This window comes from Pistacia vera, unplaced genomic scaffold (genome assembly GCF_008641045.1).
Source record: "Pistacia vera cultivar Batoury unplaced genomic scaffold, PisVer_v2 Contig152, whole genome shotgun sequence".
Lineage (NCBI taxonomy): Eukaryota > Viridiplantae > Streptophyta > Magnoliopsida > Sapindales > Anacardiaceae > Pistacia > Pistacia vera.
In genome coordinates this window covers 2251935-2268312 of record NW_022195597.1, presented here as the reverse complement: position 1 = coordinate 2268312, position 16378 = coordinate 2251935, and the positions used below count along the sequence as shown (strand labels likewise).

Genomic DNA, 16378 nt, shown 5'->3' with positions numbered 1-16378 from the left:
GTTTGCATCTGGGATTGTGGAGGGTGGTGACAACTGTGCTAACTGACACATAATCAATAGAGTTCTCGGTAAGTTTTAGTATTCATATTGGATAGCTCAATATTGGTCTTAGTTAAAAATAACACTAGAGATGGGTGTTTATCCCGGGCCCGGCCCCGTGGGGATCCGTCTCGACCCAGCCCGATTGGGGCAGGAAATCCCCGAAAAAATTGGGGATAGGGCCAGGGATGGTCCTTAGAAAAATCCTCATATCCGGGGACGGGTCGAGGGAGGGCATAATACAATCCCCACCTGGCCCGCCTCGCCCCGCTTTTTGAGAATTTTATGTTTCTTTTTTTTTTTTTTTTGTTCCCTTTATGAGATTGTATATGAAATTAGAGTTTAAATCATAGTTTTAAGTAATGTATTTAAATTTATAATATTTACTGTTATAATACTTTCTAATGTTTGTATTAAATTTATAGAAAAATAATTTAAACGAAGGAGTCTAATAATTAAATATATGTATTATTACTTCGTGAATTTCACAAAATAATAATACATGGCCCAAAAATAAATTTGATTAGATTATTACAATTTATAAACCAATATAAGAATATATACAATTGCTTAACGACTTACAAATTACACAAATTCAATTATCCTTGTAATTAATTAATTGATGAATTAAATATGATGTTAAACTTAATCAAATAATGAGATTTGTCCCTTTCACAAATGGACTAATTTTATTAGTTGTAGTGGAGATAGTGTTTTATGAATTAATTCATCAATTTATCTAGTAAATTATGTTAAGATTGAATTTAGTTATATTAATTTTATGAAAAATTAATTAATTAACATGGCTAATTAAACATAAGCCTCCATACAATTGAATAATTCAGCAATTTATGTAATAAATTATGTTAAGATTGAATATAATTACGGTATTAATTCTTGTTAGCGTTGTCGAGTACTCCAGCAATCCAACATTTCAACTTATCCGTTCGAGGGATAAATCCCAACAAAGCTCCGTTCATCAAGTCGGGTTGGGACGGGGATGGGAGTGATTCCATCCCCAATGGGCGGGGATGGTCATGAGAAAAATCCCCGCCCACGGGGATGGGTCGGGGACAGTCATGGGAGTGGGTAATAGGGACAGGGAATGGGGTCCCTGGCCTATGCCCATCCCTAAATAACACGTTAAAATGTTGAGTTCCAAAATTTCAGTACTTGTTATACCAAATTACCATTTTTTAATTTTAAATGATCGATAACTAACCTATAAATATTTATCCCTGATTACCCTAATTTTGCCCAATAAAAAACGACCAATAGCTAATTGATCGATTATTAAGTTCAAGATTTTAGTTAAAAAAAGGGAAATTCAGTCTAACGGGTGCTGAAATTTTAGAATATGTTTGGTTATTTTAGAGACTTTTATAAATAGGTTATTTTTCAATTCACACTTAAAAAAAATGGTTAATTAAAATAATTTTCCAGGGTTCATATAAACTAAACCAAACTTTAAGGGAGCTAAAAGAAATAAAACCGGGTATCTTGAATCCAACCCGAGACGAACTCGGACCTCCGAACCCAAGAATCTGAACCAGTCTCATTTCTCTTCACGCTTGACTCTCACTACTTCTTTAATCCAACAAAATGTCAACGCTACTCTTCGTCAAATTTCCGCCGGTTCCTTCTGTACGGTTCCCGCACTCAAATTCACTCCACAATATCCCCAAATTCAGCCTTTTCAATTGCAAAAACCCTCACTATAATTACAACTTAAATCACACTAAAATGTTGTCAATTCAGAGAGCCAATGCGGTTCCTTCGGTACAGGGAGCGGTATCGGGTGCCATGAACCTGATGCAATCAGCGCCTCCCACGTGGCAGTCTGCTTTGCTCAGTAACATCGTGATCTTCGTCTTGGGCTCTCCAATTCTGCTTTCTGGTTTGTCTCTCTCCGGAATTGCTGCCGCGTTCTTGCTCGGCACTCTTACGTGGCGCGCTTTTGGGCCCTCCGGGTTCCTTCTTGTAGCCACATACTTCGTTATCGTAAGTTTAAACCTACTTATACACTTATATGTTCTACTGTTTTTTAGTATTGTGTGAAGTTAGAATTTTCTGATATATTATTTAATAGCTTTTATTAGTATGCTTTATATCTCTTCGATTTGAAATTGATTCATGAGTAATTTATATATTAAAAAAAAAAAAAAATCCTAGTGTTATAAAAATTAGAATAGTTGTACTATGCCATTGTTTGTAACTTTATACATGTATTGGTATTAGCCCTTCACTGCTGATATACTTTGAAACAATGTCGGTACTAGTTCTCTAAGATGGTTTGTTGTGGAATGATGTGTGGTCAAACACGCGGTAGTAATATCTACGGTTGTTTACATATGTTGTGATAACATAGTGTTGTGTTGGGAGTAAATGGCTTTCCGAAACTTGAAAATGGAAATTTTAAAATTTAGAACACTAGTTGAATGTTTAAATATCTAGAAATTTTGATGGTAATTTATTTGAATTTAGTAAAATGCATCTATTTTGTATTTTCTTCTGATTATAGGTTTGATTGTTAGGGATCCCCATGTTTCTGAGCGTTTTCATGCCTTCTTTGTAATGGGCTGAGTGGCCATTTGATGTCTCTCAGGGTACAGCAGCAACTAAAGTAAAAATGGCCCAAAAGGAAGCTCAAGGGGTCGCTGAAAAGAGGAAAGGAAGAAGAGGACCAGGCAGTGTGATTGGTTCCAGTGCTGCTGGTTGTGTCTGTGCTTTTCTCTCAATATATGGAGTAGGGGGAAAGGCATTTTATCGGCTTTGGCAGGTTGGATTTGTTTCCAGTTTTTGTACTAAGTTGAGTGATACTGTCTCAAGTGAGATAGGGAAGGCATATGGTAAAACAACGTAAGTATAATGCTGCTTGGTTTGAATAACACTCTCTTTAGTTCACTTGATGAAAAAGTGTTTTGGAAATAAATGACAGGCGAACTGACAAGGTTAATTGAATAGGTGTTAACAGTATTGGATTTGCCGAGGAAACTACAGCTAAATCCGTATCAGTTACCAAAAATATGATGAATAAGTTACTAGGTAGCACCAGAATTTCGTTTTAGTTATATATACATACAGAACTACAAGCATACATAAATAGGTACACACCGATATATGGGTCATGTTGTTTTAACTTAAAAATTGTGATCAGTGAGTTGAAAATAAGCTTAGATCCAGATATTCCCAAGAGGATCAACTTTTTAAGCTGTTGCTGAACCCATGACTTAAAAGCATAAGACTTATAATTAAATTATGATGCACTTGACATGCATGCTGCAAAAACAAGATTTCATTTGAGCATAATGCTTTCACAATGTCCCAGCATGAAATTTTAATAGACCAAATTGGTGCCTCATGAACAGGTATCTAGTTACAACATTCAAAGTAGTTCCGCGGGGAACAGAAGGGGCTGTTAGTGTTGAGGGAACAGTTGCTGGACTTTTAGCATCAATTATTCTTGCCTCTGTTGGCTGTTACATGGGACAGGTGATGCTGCTTATCTCATCGCCTTCATGTATAATTTGATACTAAAGTCTGTTTACTCTTCTCTTTTACTGTGACTTTTTCCTCTTTCTTGTTTGGGTTGACTTATCTCCTTTATGAACTTATTTAGTGTAGCTCTTCGAGCTATTTCCTTTACCCCTGATTGTGTGTGTATATATATACATATATATTTAAAATAAATCAGTGGACCACCAAATATATATAAAATGAATAAACCTGGAGGCTAGTTGATGTAGCCATAAAAAGGGAATCGGTTTGTTAATTTTAAGCTTTTCTCATTAAATGTATTTTGATGATTAGATCTAAGTTTGGTTTTCTGGTCTTTGTTTGGTTTTGTCAATTTTGGTTAAGTTTCATTTCTAGTGTTTCCTATTATTTTGATCAGGAGTCTTCTACTAGGATTAGTAAATAAAGTTTATATAAATGCCTAGGTCTAGTGTGTATTTGAATTCTGATTTGAAGAACATTGTGTTGTTTTATTTATAGTTAAGGTATATTTGCCCACTGCTTTATCATCTTCTCTGCTTTATTCCCTGATTAAAACAGATAAATGCACCTGAGGCAGTTGTATGCGTAATAGCTTCCCAGATTGCTAATCTTGGTGAGAGCATAATAGGTGCTGCATTTCAAGAAAAAGAAGGATTTCGTTGGGTAAGCACCCGTTTAATAACTTATCTTATATTTTGCATCCCAGTTATAATGTCATGTTTCCCATCTGTCGCCCTTATGTTGAGATCAACTACATCTCATGAGTCTCTCCTGTTTGGTTGGACGATTTATGTTGGATTGACCATTTGATATCAATAATGCCATTGACCTGTCTGAACCTTAGATTACTTTGGTGTTCTGTGGGTTTGTGTGTTAAACTTTTGCAGGTGTTTTCTGGTTAGGTTCCAGACCATTGATTGTCTAAAGAATGTTTTATGCCTTTCAAACCAGACAAGACTTGTGCTACAGATTTTTGGTAGCCTGGCGGTGGAAAAGTATGATAATGATATGCTGGCTTTATAGAACCAATAACTTTGAGACATGCTGAGTCAGAATCAATATGTGAAGAAAAGAATCTGAAAATTTTACTATTCAACCATAGGCAAAACTTAATGGAGTTATATATTCGATGGCAAGATACCTTTTTTTTTTCAGTTATAGTTTACATTCTCGTCTCCCTCTGTGTGTGTGTTTGTGTGCATGCCTTTCTATGGACTGATCTTTTTATTGAAGGTTGGAACTTGGGATCACTAGCTGTTTCATTAGCTTGTCTGGTTGGTGTTTCATATTCACGAGCTCTGTTTCTTACTTGATACACCCTCTGTTTTCTGCAGCTCAATAATGATGCTGTGAATGTCATCAACATATCAATGGGCAGCATTTTAGCGGTACTGATTCAGCAATTTGTTCTCCAAAACTGGCGTACATGATTTCATGCAGTCACTGGGAAGCATGTGTCACACCACTGTGCCCTTCAATGCTAAAATTGAAAAGGTCATATTCATTCTCATACAAATGAAATATACCTGAACACTTACTGCTACTTTCTGATGTGGCTTTCTTACATATTTTTCTATAACAAAGAAAACATAAGAATTTTTCTGTTACATTCAAACAAAGATCCCCACAAGTTTAGCAAACAACAAGGGATTTGAAACAGGTTGGAGACATAATTGTTTTGTAGATGTAAATTGTGATTTTTTTGTTCTTTTAACTTATCAACAACCAAGGGAATATATTTTGACATTTTTAAATTAATATTGGGATGATATCATCGATTCATCCCTTGTATAGTTTGTAAGATCCATTACTTTATGTATTTCCTTGGTAGATTTGGTGATTAAATGTCATTTTTACTCTTGACTGAAACTTAGTAACTGAGAATGCTTTGGTTATTCTATATAAATAAATTGGGATAATTTCATAGGGGCAGGATGGAGTATCCACTCTAAGCAATGGTTTCTTCTTGCCGCCCTATTTTTCCATTTCTATATCTTTTTTTATATTCAAAAATAGATTAAATTTAAAAAGTCAACGATTATATATATAATTAGAGCAAATCTATACATAATAATCTATTCAATGATATTAATATACATATGGCTAGGGCTCATGGCAGCATATTCTTACAAAAAGTGTTATATTATTTTTAGATTATTAAAATTAAAAATATTTTTAATTGTCAGGATTTAATTTATAGCATGTTATTTTTTAAGATGTCTTTGTTATATTTTGGATTTAATTTTAATCATCAAAGAGAGAGAGAGAGAGAGAGAGAGAGAGAGAGAGAGAGAAGCTTCAATATGTATGTAAAAACTTACTGATTATTTACATTTAAAACTCATTTGCAAGAATTTCATTTTAAGCGTGATTCTGCATGTCTGTCTAGGCAGAAAGCTTCACTCACCAATGCTAGCTTCTCTGGAGATCTTGATGAGCAATTTGAAGTTATTGGTTCTTGATTTCGGATTGAAATTAAGTGTAATATTTTCCATGTACTAGTTCTCTAAGATGGTTTGTTGTGGAATGATGTGTGGTCAAACACGCGGTAGTAATACCTACGGTTGTTAACATATGTTGTGATAACATAGTGTTGTGTTGGGAGTAAATGGCTTTCCGAAACTTGAAAATGGAAATTTTAAAATTTAGAACACTAGTTGAATGTTAAATATCTAGAAATTTTGATGGTAATTTATTGAATTAAGTAAAATGCATCTATTTTGTATTTTCTCTGATTATAGGTTTGATTGTTAGGGATCCCCGTGTTTCTGAGCGTTTTCATGCCTTCTTGTAATGGGCTGAGTGGCCATTTGATGTCTCTCAGGGTACAGCAGCAACTAAAGTAAAAATGGCTCAAAAGAAGCTCAAGGGGTCGTGAAAAGAGGAAAGGAAGAAGAGGACCAGGCAGTGTGATTGGTTCCAGTGCTGCTGGTTGTGTCTGTGCTTTTCTCTCAATATATGAGTAGGGGGAAAGGCATTTTATCGGCTTTGGCAGCTGATTTGTTTCCAGTTTTTGTACTAAGTTGAGTGATACTGTCTCAAGTGAGATAGGGAAGGCATATGGAAAACAACGTAAGTATAATGCTGCTGGTTTGAATAACACTCTCTTTAGTTCACTTGATGAAAAAGTGTTTTGGAAATAAATGACAGGCGAACTGACAAGGTTATGAATAGTGGTTAACAGTATTGGATTTGCCGAGGAAACTACAGCTAAATCCGTATCAGTTACCAAAAATATGATGAATAAGTTACTAGGTAGCACCAGAATTTCGTTTTAGTATATATACATACAGAACTACAAGCATACATAAATAGGTACACACCGATATATGGTCATGTTGTTTTAACTAAAAATTGTGATCAGTGAGTTGAAAATAAGCTTAGATCCAGATATCCCAAGAGGATCAACTTTTAAGCTGTTGCTGAACCCATGACTTAAAAGCATAAGACTTATAATTAAATTATGATGCACTTGACATGCATGCTGCAAAAACAAGATTTCATTTGAGCATAATGCTTTCACAATGTCCCAGCATGAAATTTAATAGACCAAATTGGTGCCTCATGAACAGGTATCTAGTTACAACATTCAAAGTAGTTCCGCGGGAACAGAAGGGGCTGTTAGTGTTGAGGGAACAGTTGCTGGACTTTAGCATCAATTATTCTTGCCTCTGTTGCTGTACATGGGACAGGTGTTCACTTCCATCATGACGTGGCGATTGATGTAGCGGTGAGATCGGTGCCATCTCATTTGTTACATCAACGAATTGTCATGCCATGAACCCTAAAATTAAAAAAAAAAAATTACTTGCCAAAAAATTGGAATACAATTTTTCCTGAATGAGAACCCTAAATCAATTTTAATTTCCCTCAAATTTTCTTTCAATCTTGAAAACCCTATCCACCTTCTCAAATTTTCTTTCAATTTTTTGAAAATCAAAACCTTAGCATCTCTGATTTTCTTTCATGTTTGCGGTTTCGTTTTGTTGGTGAGTTTGCATCTGGGTTTGTGGAGGGTGGTGACAAATGTGTTATCTGATACATAATCAATAGAGTTCTTAGTTTCAACGATAAGTTTCATTATTCATATTGGATAGCTCAATATTGGTCTCAATTAAAAATAACACTAGAGATGGGCGTTTGCCTCAGCCCCGTAGGGATTTGCCCCAACGCAGCCCGAATGGGGCAGGGAATCCCCGAAAAAATCAGGGATAGGGCCAGGGATGGTCCTTAGAAAAAATCTCGCATCAGGGGACAGGTCGAGGGAGGACATAGTACAATCCCGTTAGAGTTTAAATCATGGTTTTAAGTAATGTATCTAAATATATGATATTTGCTTTTATAATACTTTTTAATGTTTGTATTAAATTTATAGAAAAATAATTTAAACGAGGGAGTCTAATAATTAAATATATGTATTATTACTTCGTAAATTTCATAAAATAATAATACATGGCCCAAAAATAAATTTGATTAAATTATTACAATTTACAACCCAATATAAGAATATATACAATTGCTTAACGACTTACAAATTACATAAATTCAATTATCCTTGTAATTAATTAATTGACCAATTAAATATGATGTTATGGGATTTGTCCCTTTCACAAATAGACTAATTTTATTAGTTGTAGTGGAGATAGTGTTTTATGAATTAATTCATCAATTTACCCAGTAAATTATGTTAAGATTGAATTTAGTTATATTAATTTTATGAAAAATTAATTAATTAACATGGCTAACTAAACATAAGCCTCTATACAATTGAATAATTAAGTAATTTACCTAATAAATTATGTTAAGATTGAATATAATTACCGTATTAATTCTTGTTGGAGTTGTCGAGTACTCTAGCAATCTAACATTTTAACTTATCCGTTCAGGGGATAAATCCCCGCGGGGGGAATTCCCTGCAAAGCCCTATTCATCAGGCCGGGTCGAGACGGGGATGGTCATGAGAAAAATCCCCGCCCACGGGGATGGGCCGGGGACGGTCATGGGAGTGGGTAACAGGGATAGGGAATGGGGTCCCCAGCCCGCGCCCATCCCTAAATAACATGTTAAAATGTTGAGTTCCAAAATTTTAGTACTTGTTATACCAAATTACCATTTTTTAATTTTAAATGATCGATAACTAACCTATAAATATTTATCCCTGATTACCCTAATTTTGCCCAATAAAAAACGACCAATAGCTAATTGATTGATCATTAAGTTCGAGATTTTAGTTAAAAAAAGGGAAATTCAGTCTAACGGGTGCTGAAATTTTAGAATATGTTTGGTTATTTTAGAGACTTTTATAAATAGGTTATTTTTCAATTCACACTTAAAAAAAAAATGGTTAATTAAAATGATTTTCCAGGGTTCAAATAAACTAAACCAAACTTCAAGGGAGCTAAAAGAAATAAAACCGGGTATCTTTAAACCAACCCGAGACGAACTCGGACCTCCGAACCCAAGAATCTGAACCAGTCTCATTTCTCTTCACGCTTGACTCTCACTACTTCTTTAATCCAACAAAAATGTCAACGCTACTCTTCGTCAAATTTCCGCCGGTTCCTTCTGTACGGTTCCCGCACTCAAATTCACTCCACAATATCCCCAAATTCAGCCTTTTCAATTGCAAAAACCCTAACTATAATTACAACTTAAATCACACTAAAATGTTGTCAATTCAGAGAGCCAATGCGGTTCCTTCGGTACAGGGAGCGGTATCGGGTGCCATGAACCTGATGCAATCAGCGCCTCCCACGTGGCAGTCTGCTTTGCTCAGTAACATCGTGATCTTCGTCTTGGGCTCTCCGATTCTGCTTTCTGGTTTGTCTCTCTCCGGAATTGCTGCCGCGTTCTTGCTCGGCACTCTTACGTGGCGCGCTTTTGGGCCCTCCGGGTTCCTTCTTGTAGCTACATACTTCGTTATCGTAAGTTTAAACCTACTTATACACTTATATGTTCTACTGTTTTTTAGTATTGTGTGAAGTTAGAATTTTCTGATATATTATTTAATAGCTTTTATTAGTATGCTTTATATCTCTTCGATTTGAAATTGATTCATGAGTAATTTATATATTAAAAAAAAAAAAAAATCCTAGTGTTATAAAAATTAGAATAGTTGTACTATGCCATTGTTTGTAACTTTATACATGTATTGGTATTAGCCCTTCACTGCTGATATACTTTGAAACAATGTCGGTACTAGTTCTCTAAGATGGTTTGTTGTGGAATGATGTGTGGTCAAACACGCGGTAGTAATATCTACGGTTGTTTACATATGTTGTGATAACATAGTGTTGTGTTGGGAGTAAATGGCTTTCCGAAACTTGAAAATGGAAATTTTAAAATTTAGAACACTAGTTGAATGTTTAAATATCTAGAAATTTTGATGGTAATTTATTTGAATTTAGTAAAATGCATCTATTTTGTATTTTCTTCTGATTATAGGTTTGATTGTTAGGGATCCCCATGTTTCTGAGCGTTTTCATGCCTTCTTTGTAATGGGCTGAGTGGCCATTTGATGTCTCTCAGGGTACAGCAGCAACAAAAGTAAAAATGGCCCAAAAGGAAGCTCAAGGGGTCGCTGAAAAGAGGAAAGGAAGAAGAGGACCAGGCAGTGTGATTGGTTCCAGTGCTGCTGGTTGTGTCTGTGCTTTTCTCTCAATATATGGAGTAGGGGGAAAGGCATTTTATCGGCTTTGGCAGCTCGGATTTGTTTCCAGTTTTTGTACTAAGTTGAGTGATACTGTCTCAAGTGAGATAGGGAAGGCATATGGCAAAACAACGTAAGTATAATGCTGCTTGGTTTGAATAACACTCTCTTTAGTTCACTTGATGAAAAAGTGTTTTGGAAATAAATGACAGGCGAGGGGATTGAAACTGACAAGGTTAATTGAATAGGTGTTAACAGTATTGGATGTGCCGAGGAAACTACAGCTAAATCCGTATCAGTTACCAAAAATATGATGAATAAGTTACTAGGTAGCACCAGAATTTCGTTTTAGTTATATATACATACAGAACTACAAGCATACATAAATAGGTACACACCGATATATGGGTCATGTTGTTTTAACTTAAAAATTGTGATCAGTGAGTTGAAAATAAGCTTAGATCCAGATATTCCCAAGAGGATCAACTTTTTAAGCTGTTGCTGAACCCATGACTTAAAAGCATAAGACTTATAATTAAATTATGATGCACTTGACATGCATGCTGCAAAAACAAGATTTCGTTTGAGCATAATGCTTTCACAATGTCCCAACATGAAATTTTAATAGACCAAATTGGTGCCTCATGAACAGGTATCTAGTTACAACATTCAAAGTAGTTCCTCGGGGAACAGAAGGGGCTGTTAGTGTTGAGGGAACAGTTGCTGGACTTTTAGCATCAATTATTCTTGCCTCTGTTGGCTGTTACATGGGACAGGTGATGCTGCTTATCTCATCGCTTCATGTATAATTTGATACTAAAGTCGGTTTACTCTTCTCTTTTACAGTGGCTTTTTCCTCTTTCTTGTTTGGGTTGACTTATCTCCTTTATGAACTTATTTAGTGTAGCTCTTCGAGCTATTTCCTTTACCCCTGATTGTGTGTATATATATACATATATATTTAAAATAAATCAGTGGACCACCAAATATATATAAAATGAATAAACCTGGAGGCTAGTTGATGTAGCCATGAAAAGGGAATCGGTTTGTTAATTTTAAGCTTTTCTCATTAAATGTATTTTGATGATTAGGTCTAAGTTTGGTTTTCTGGTCTTTGTTTGGTTTTGTCAATTTTGGTTAAGTTTCATTTCTAGTGTTTCCTATTATTTTGATCAGGAGTCTTCTAGTAGGATTAGTAAATAAAGTTTATATAAATGCCTAGGTCTAGTGTGTATGTGAATTCTGATTTGAAGAACATTGTGTTGTTTTATTTATAGTTAAGGTATATTTGCCCACTGCTTTATCATCTTCTCTCCTTTATTCCCTGATTAAAACAGATAAATGCACCTGAGGCAGTTGTATGTGTAATAGCTTCCCAGATTGCTAATCTTGGTGAGAGCATAATAGGTGCTGCATTTCAAGAAAAAGAAGGATTTCGTTGGGTAAGCACCCGTTTAATAACTTCTCTTATATTTTGCATCCCAGTTATAATGTCATGTTTCCCATCTGTCGCCCTTATGTTGAGCTCAACTACATCTCATGAGTCTCTCCTGTTTGGTTGGACTATTTATGTTGGATTGACCATTTGATATCAATAATGCCATTGACCTGTCTGAACCTTAGATTACTTTGGCGTTCTGTGGGGTTTGTGTGTTAAACTTTTGCAGGTGTTTTCTGGTTAGGTTCCAGACCATTGATTGTCTAAAGAATGTTTTATGCCTTTCAAACCATACAATACTTGTGCTACAGATTTTTGGTAGCCTGGCTGTGGAAAAGTATGATAATGATATGCTGGCTTTGTAGAACCAATAACTTTGAGACATGCTGAGTCAGAATCAATATGTGAAGAAAAGAATCTGAAAATTTTATTATTCAACCATAGGCAAAACTTAATGGAGTTATATATTCGATGGCAAGATACCTTTTTTTTTCAGTTATAGTTTACATTCTCTTCTCCCTCTGTGTGTGTGTTTGTGTGCATGCCTTTCTATGGACTGATCTTTTTATTGAAGGTTGGAACTTGGGATCACTAGCTGTTTCATTAGCTTGTCTGGTTGGTGTTTCATATTCACGAGCTCTGTTTCTTACTTGATACATCCTCTGTTTTCTGCAGCTCAATAATGATGCTGTGAATGTCATCAACATATCAATGGGCAGCATTTTAGCGGTACTGATTCAGCAATTTGTTCTCCAAAACTGGCGTACATGATTTCATGCAGTCACTGGGAAGCATGTGTCACACCACTGTGCCCTTCAATGCTAAAATTGAAAAGGTCATATTCATACTCATACAAATGAAATATACCTGAACACTTACTGCTACTTTCTGATGTGGCTTTCTTACATATTTTTCTATAACAAAGAAAACATAAGAATTTTTCTGTTACATTCAAACAAAGATCCCCACAAGTTTAGCAAACAACAAGGGATTTGAAACAGGTTGGAGACATAATTGTTTTGTAGATGTAAATTGTGATTTTTTTGTTCTTTTAACTTATCAACAACCAAGGGAATATATTTTGACATTTTTAAATTAATATTGGGATGATATCATCGATTCATCCCTTGTATAGTTTGTAAGATCCATTACTTTATGTATTTCCTTGGTAGATTTGGTGATTAAATGTCATTTTTACTCTTGACTGAAACTTAGTAACTGAGAATGCTTTGGTTATTCTATATAAATAAATTGGGATAATTTCATAGGGGCAGGATGGAGTATCCACTCTAAGCAATGGTTTCTTCTTGCCGCCCTATTTTTCCATTTCTATATCTTTTTTTATATTCAAAAATAGATTAAATTTAAAAAGTCAACGATTATATATATAATTAGAGCAAATCTATACATAATAATCTATTCAATGATATTAATATACATATGGCTAGGGCTCATGGCAGCATATTCTTACAAAAAGTGTTATATTATTTTTAGATTATTAAAATTAAAAATATTTTTAATTGTCAGGATTTAATTTATAGCATGTTATTTTTTAAGATGTCTTTGTTATATTTTGGATTTAATTTTAATCATCAAAGAGAGAGAGAGAGAGAGAGAGAGAGAGAGAGAGAGAGAAGCTTCAATATGTATGTAAAAACTTACTGATTATTTACATTTAAAACTCATTTGCAAGAATTTCATTTTAAGCGTGATTCTGCATGTCTGTCTAGGCAGAAAGCTTCACTCACCAATGCTAGCTTCTCTGGAGATCTTGATGAGCAATTTGAAGTTATTGGTTCTTGATTTCGGATTGAAATTAAGTGTAATATTTTCCATGGTATAGCATTGTATTATTGGTAAATGAATGGGAAGCTTTAGTTTGGAAATATGAGCAGATACCTCATTGATTATTTACATCTAAAACCTATTTGTAAGAGTTCTATTTTATTGTGAATTTGCAAACGCAATGTAGGAGGTGAGCTTCACTTAATTTTGCTAGTTTCCCTCAAGATTTTGGTTTGAAATTGATTGATTACTAATTTAGGATTTTCGTTTGTATTGAGTATATAAGAGCTCATTGATAATTTACCATTAAAACTTGTTTTCAATTTAGCATGACACAGCGCACACAATGTGAGCAGTGAGCTTCACTTACCATAACTTTAATTGGAACATAAGAGCACATTTATTGTTTACATCTCGAACTTGTCTGCGAGAGTTCCATTCAAGTCTGATTTTTCTTGCTTGAATGTCACTAACTTCCTAAGTTGGCTTGGAACTCATTGATGACTAATTTAGGATTGTTCATTTAGAGAATTATGTAAGAGCTCACTGATTATTTACAATTACTATAACTAATCTGTGAGGGTATGAAATTAGCGTATTATCGCATGTGCACAGTAGGCATTGAACTTCGCTCACTGTATTTGGGCATGATTCTGCTTGCACGGCATGTGTGATGAGCTTCGCTTAGTGTTGCTAGTTTTACTCAAAGATCTTTGTTTGAAACTTACTGATTAGACTAATTTAGGATTGTCATTTAGATGGATGTATAACAGTTTACTTATTATTTACCACGAAAATTAATCTGTAAGCGTTTCAATTGCACTAAGCTTCACCACCCATTGTAGCTTTAATAGGAATATAAGAGCTTTGATTATCAGTTGCAAGTTTCCCTCTATGTTGCTAGTTTCTTGAAAGATCTATGTCAGCAATTTGGAACTTCCTCAAGATTTTTGTGAACAATTGGAACTCTTTGATTATTAAATTGCTATTTTGCTTTAGTTGATGTTATAAATGCAGTAATCTTGTGTTATTTCAAGTAAAATTGAGAAGCTTTTAAGTGAAATTAATAGCTCATTGATTGTTTACATTTAAAACTTACCCGTAAAAGCTGCATTTGAGCCTCTAAATACAGGAGATTAATCTAACGATTATTTACTATCTTCCAAAGTAAAACAGAAGCAGCCAATTTAGATGATTGTGTATGCACCTTGTTTTCAACGCCCAGGACCCAGAATTCCCGCCTTTATAACAATCACTCCAGACTTTAACCATCTTCTCCTGTTTCTTCTCCTTTGCTTCACCTGAAAACATGTCTTCGTCATCTTCTTCTTCCTCTTCTTTACATGAAATCATTCTCACCAGCTCGCCAGAAGGCCCTATCTCAGCCTATAACCCCTCCTCAGGTGCCACTCTTGCTCATTTTTCCGGCAGCCGGTCCCCCCGGCAAGGCCTTGCCTTCGCCGGAAAGACCTTCATTGTTGCCTCTCATATCTCCCCAACAACGGCTTCAGGATCAATTCACTTATACAATTGGTGGTCTTCAACTCCCTTGCATAATCTCCCTCTTCCTGAACCTGTTGCTCCTGTAATATCCACTCCTGATGGCTTGTACTTGTTCACCGGTGGCGTTTCAGGCTCCATCTATGTCATTTCTCTCCCTTCAGGAGACATTCTTAGATCATTTTCTGCCCATAAGAAACCTGTAACTTGCCTGGAAAGCAGCATCGATGGATCCCTTTTGATCTCTGGTGGCGACGACGGAAGAATCATCACAGTACCAATCTTCCAACTTGTCGATCACCACACCTCAGGTGATAACAATCCAAATGACTTGATGTTGCAGAAATTTATAGCGCATAATGGTTCAGTCACAGCCATTGTTTCTTGTATGGGATCATTCAAATCTCTGATGGTTTCATCTTCAACAGACTGCACATGCAAGCTATGGAGACTGGATGGAACCCATTTGCACAATTTGACGTTTCCTTGTGCAATCATGGGGGTGACACTAGATCCAACAGAGACAGAATTCTACGCCGCGGGATCTGATGGTTTGATTTACAGAGGATCGCTCAAGTTCGAAAGCAAAAAACATATAATCCAGGACAATGAATTGGCGACATTGGTGCAAAAACACGAAGGGATGGTGGTATCAGTCGCAATGGTGAACGAAGGAAAGAATCTGGTATCAGCTTCGGAAGATGGAAGTGTTTATATATGGGAAGTCGAGTCAGGAGAAGTCATATTTGTGCTAGGAAATGAAATGGGGAGCATCAGTGAGATGTTGGTGGCTTCTGGAATTGGTGAGAGTAAAGGGTGTGGAATTGAAGGTGGGAAAGGTAGAAATAATGAAAAAGGGGGTGGGGTTTTTGAGGTTTATGGTGAAGAGTTGTTGAGAAGATCAATGAAGGAAAGTGTGGATTTGGAAGAAGTGTTGAGGGTGGCTGCTAAGAACAGAAGCAAAGCCATTGACATGCTTGAGTCTGCAATTGCAATGTATGAAAAGCTATTGGAACTCATTCTCAAAGAAGCCATGAGAGGCTCCACCATCACTAATCTCAAAAACAAAGATGAAATTTAAACATCTTAAAAGAAAATGAATGAAATGAACCATTGATAGTTCATATATCATTTTTTCTATGTTTCTCAGATGGGTTTACTTCATTTGAATAAATCGATATTATTTTCAACCATGAGGTTTGAGTTAAGTTTATCTCTAATTTGAGTTAAATTTATTTCTAATTTAAAATTACCCAGTTACATTAAAACACATCAATTGTTTGTATGAGCGACTTTGTATGAGAAGTTTGTACATGTAATAATATTCTTTTTCTTTCTTATCATTCTCAAATAGAGGTGTCAAATGGGCTTACTGTTTTTTTATTTGGGCCAATGGGTTTAATATTTTGAGGCTGGTTCGCCTGACAAAACACACTAATTGGGCCTACATGTAAGGCCCAGTCCAGCTT

At 35.4% G+C, this 16378-nt stretch overlaps 3 protein-coding genes across 5 annotated transcripts; all 3 read left to right on the top strand.

Annotated features, from left to right (window-relative positions):
- Positions 1-1581: 1581 nt before the first annotated feature.
- Positions 1582-6027, top strand: LOC116124492 (protein VTE6, chloroplastic-like). Of its 2 annotated transcripts, XR_004127217.1 has the most exons (6): positions 1584-2040; positions 2645-2898; positions 3408-3531; positions 4096-4200; positions 4872-5031; positions 5927-6027. XR_004127217.1 is itself a non-coding variant. In XM_031410232.1 (5 exons), the coding sequence occupies exons 1-5, from the start codon at positions 1642-1644 to the stop codon at positions 4965-4967; spliced, it is 978 nt and encodes a 325-aa protein (XP_031266092.1). In that variant the 5' UTR covers positions 1582-1641; the 3' UTR covers positions 4968-5604. The 2 variants fall into 2 exon arrangements, 1 of the variants encoding a protein (XP_031266092.1); XM_031410232.1 differs by lacking the exon at positions 5927-6027 and having other exon boundaries at positions 1582-2040; positions 4872-5604.
- Positions 6028-9065: 3038 nt separating this feature from the next.
- Positions 9066-13547, top strand: LOC116124493 (protein VTE6, chloroplastic-like). Of its 2 annotated transcripts, none has more exons than XM_031410235.1 (6): positions 9066-9461; positions 10066-10319; positions 10839-10962; positions 11524-11628; positions 12300-12459; positions 13359-13547. In XM_031410235.1, exons 1-5 carry the CDS (start codon positions 9204-9206, stop codon positions 12393-12395), a joined length of 837 nt encoding a protein of 278 aa, XP_031266095.1. In that variant the 5' UTR covers positions 9066-9203; the 3' UTR covers positions 12396-12459; positions 13359-13547. The 2 variants fall into 2 exon arrangements, with proteins under 2 accessions (XP_031266095.1, XP_031266094.1); XM_031410234.1 differs by having other exon boundaries at positions 13355-13547.
- Positions 13548-14585: 1038 nt separating this feature from the next.
- On the top strand, positions 14586-16058 carry LOC116124505 (protein ROOT INITIATION DEFECTIVE 3-like). Its single transcript, XM_031410245.1, has one exon. The coding sequence runs from the start codon at positions 14719-14721 to the stop codon at positions 15988-15990; it is 1272 nt and encodes a 423-aa protein (XP_031266105.1). The 5' UTR covers positions 14586-14718; the 3' UTR covers positions 15991-16058.
- The last annotated feature ends 320 nt before the right edge of the window (positions 16059-16378 follow it).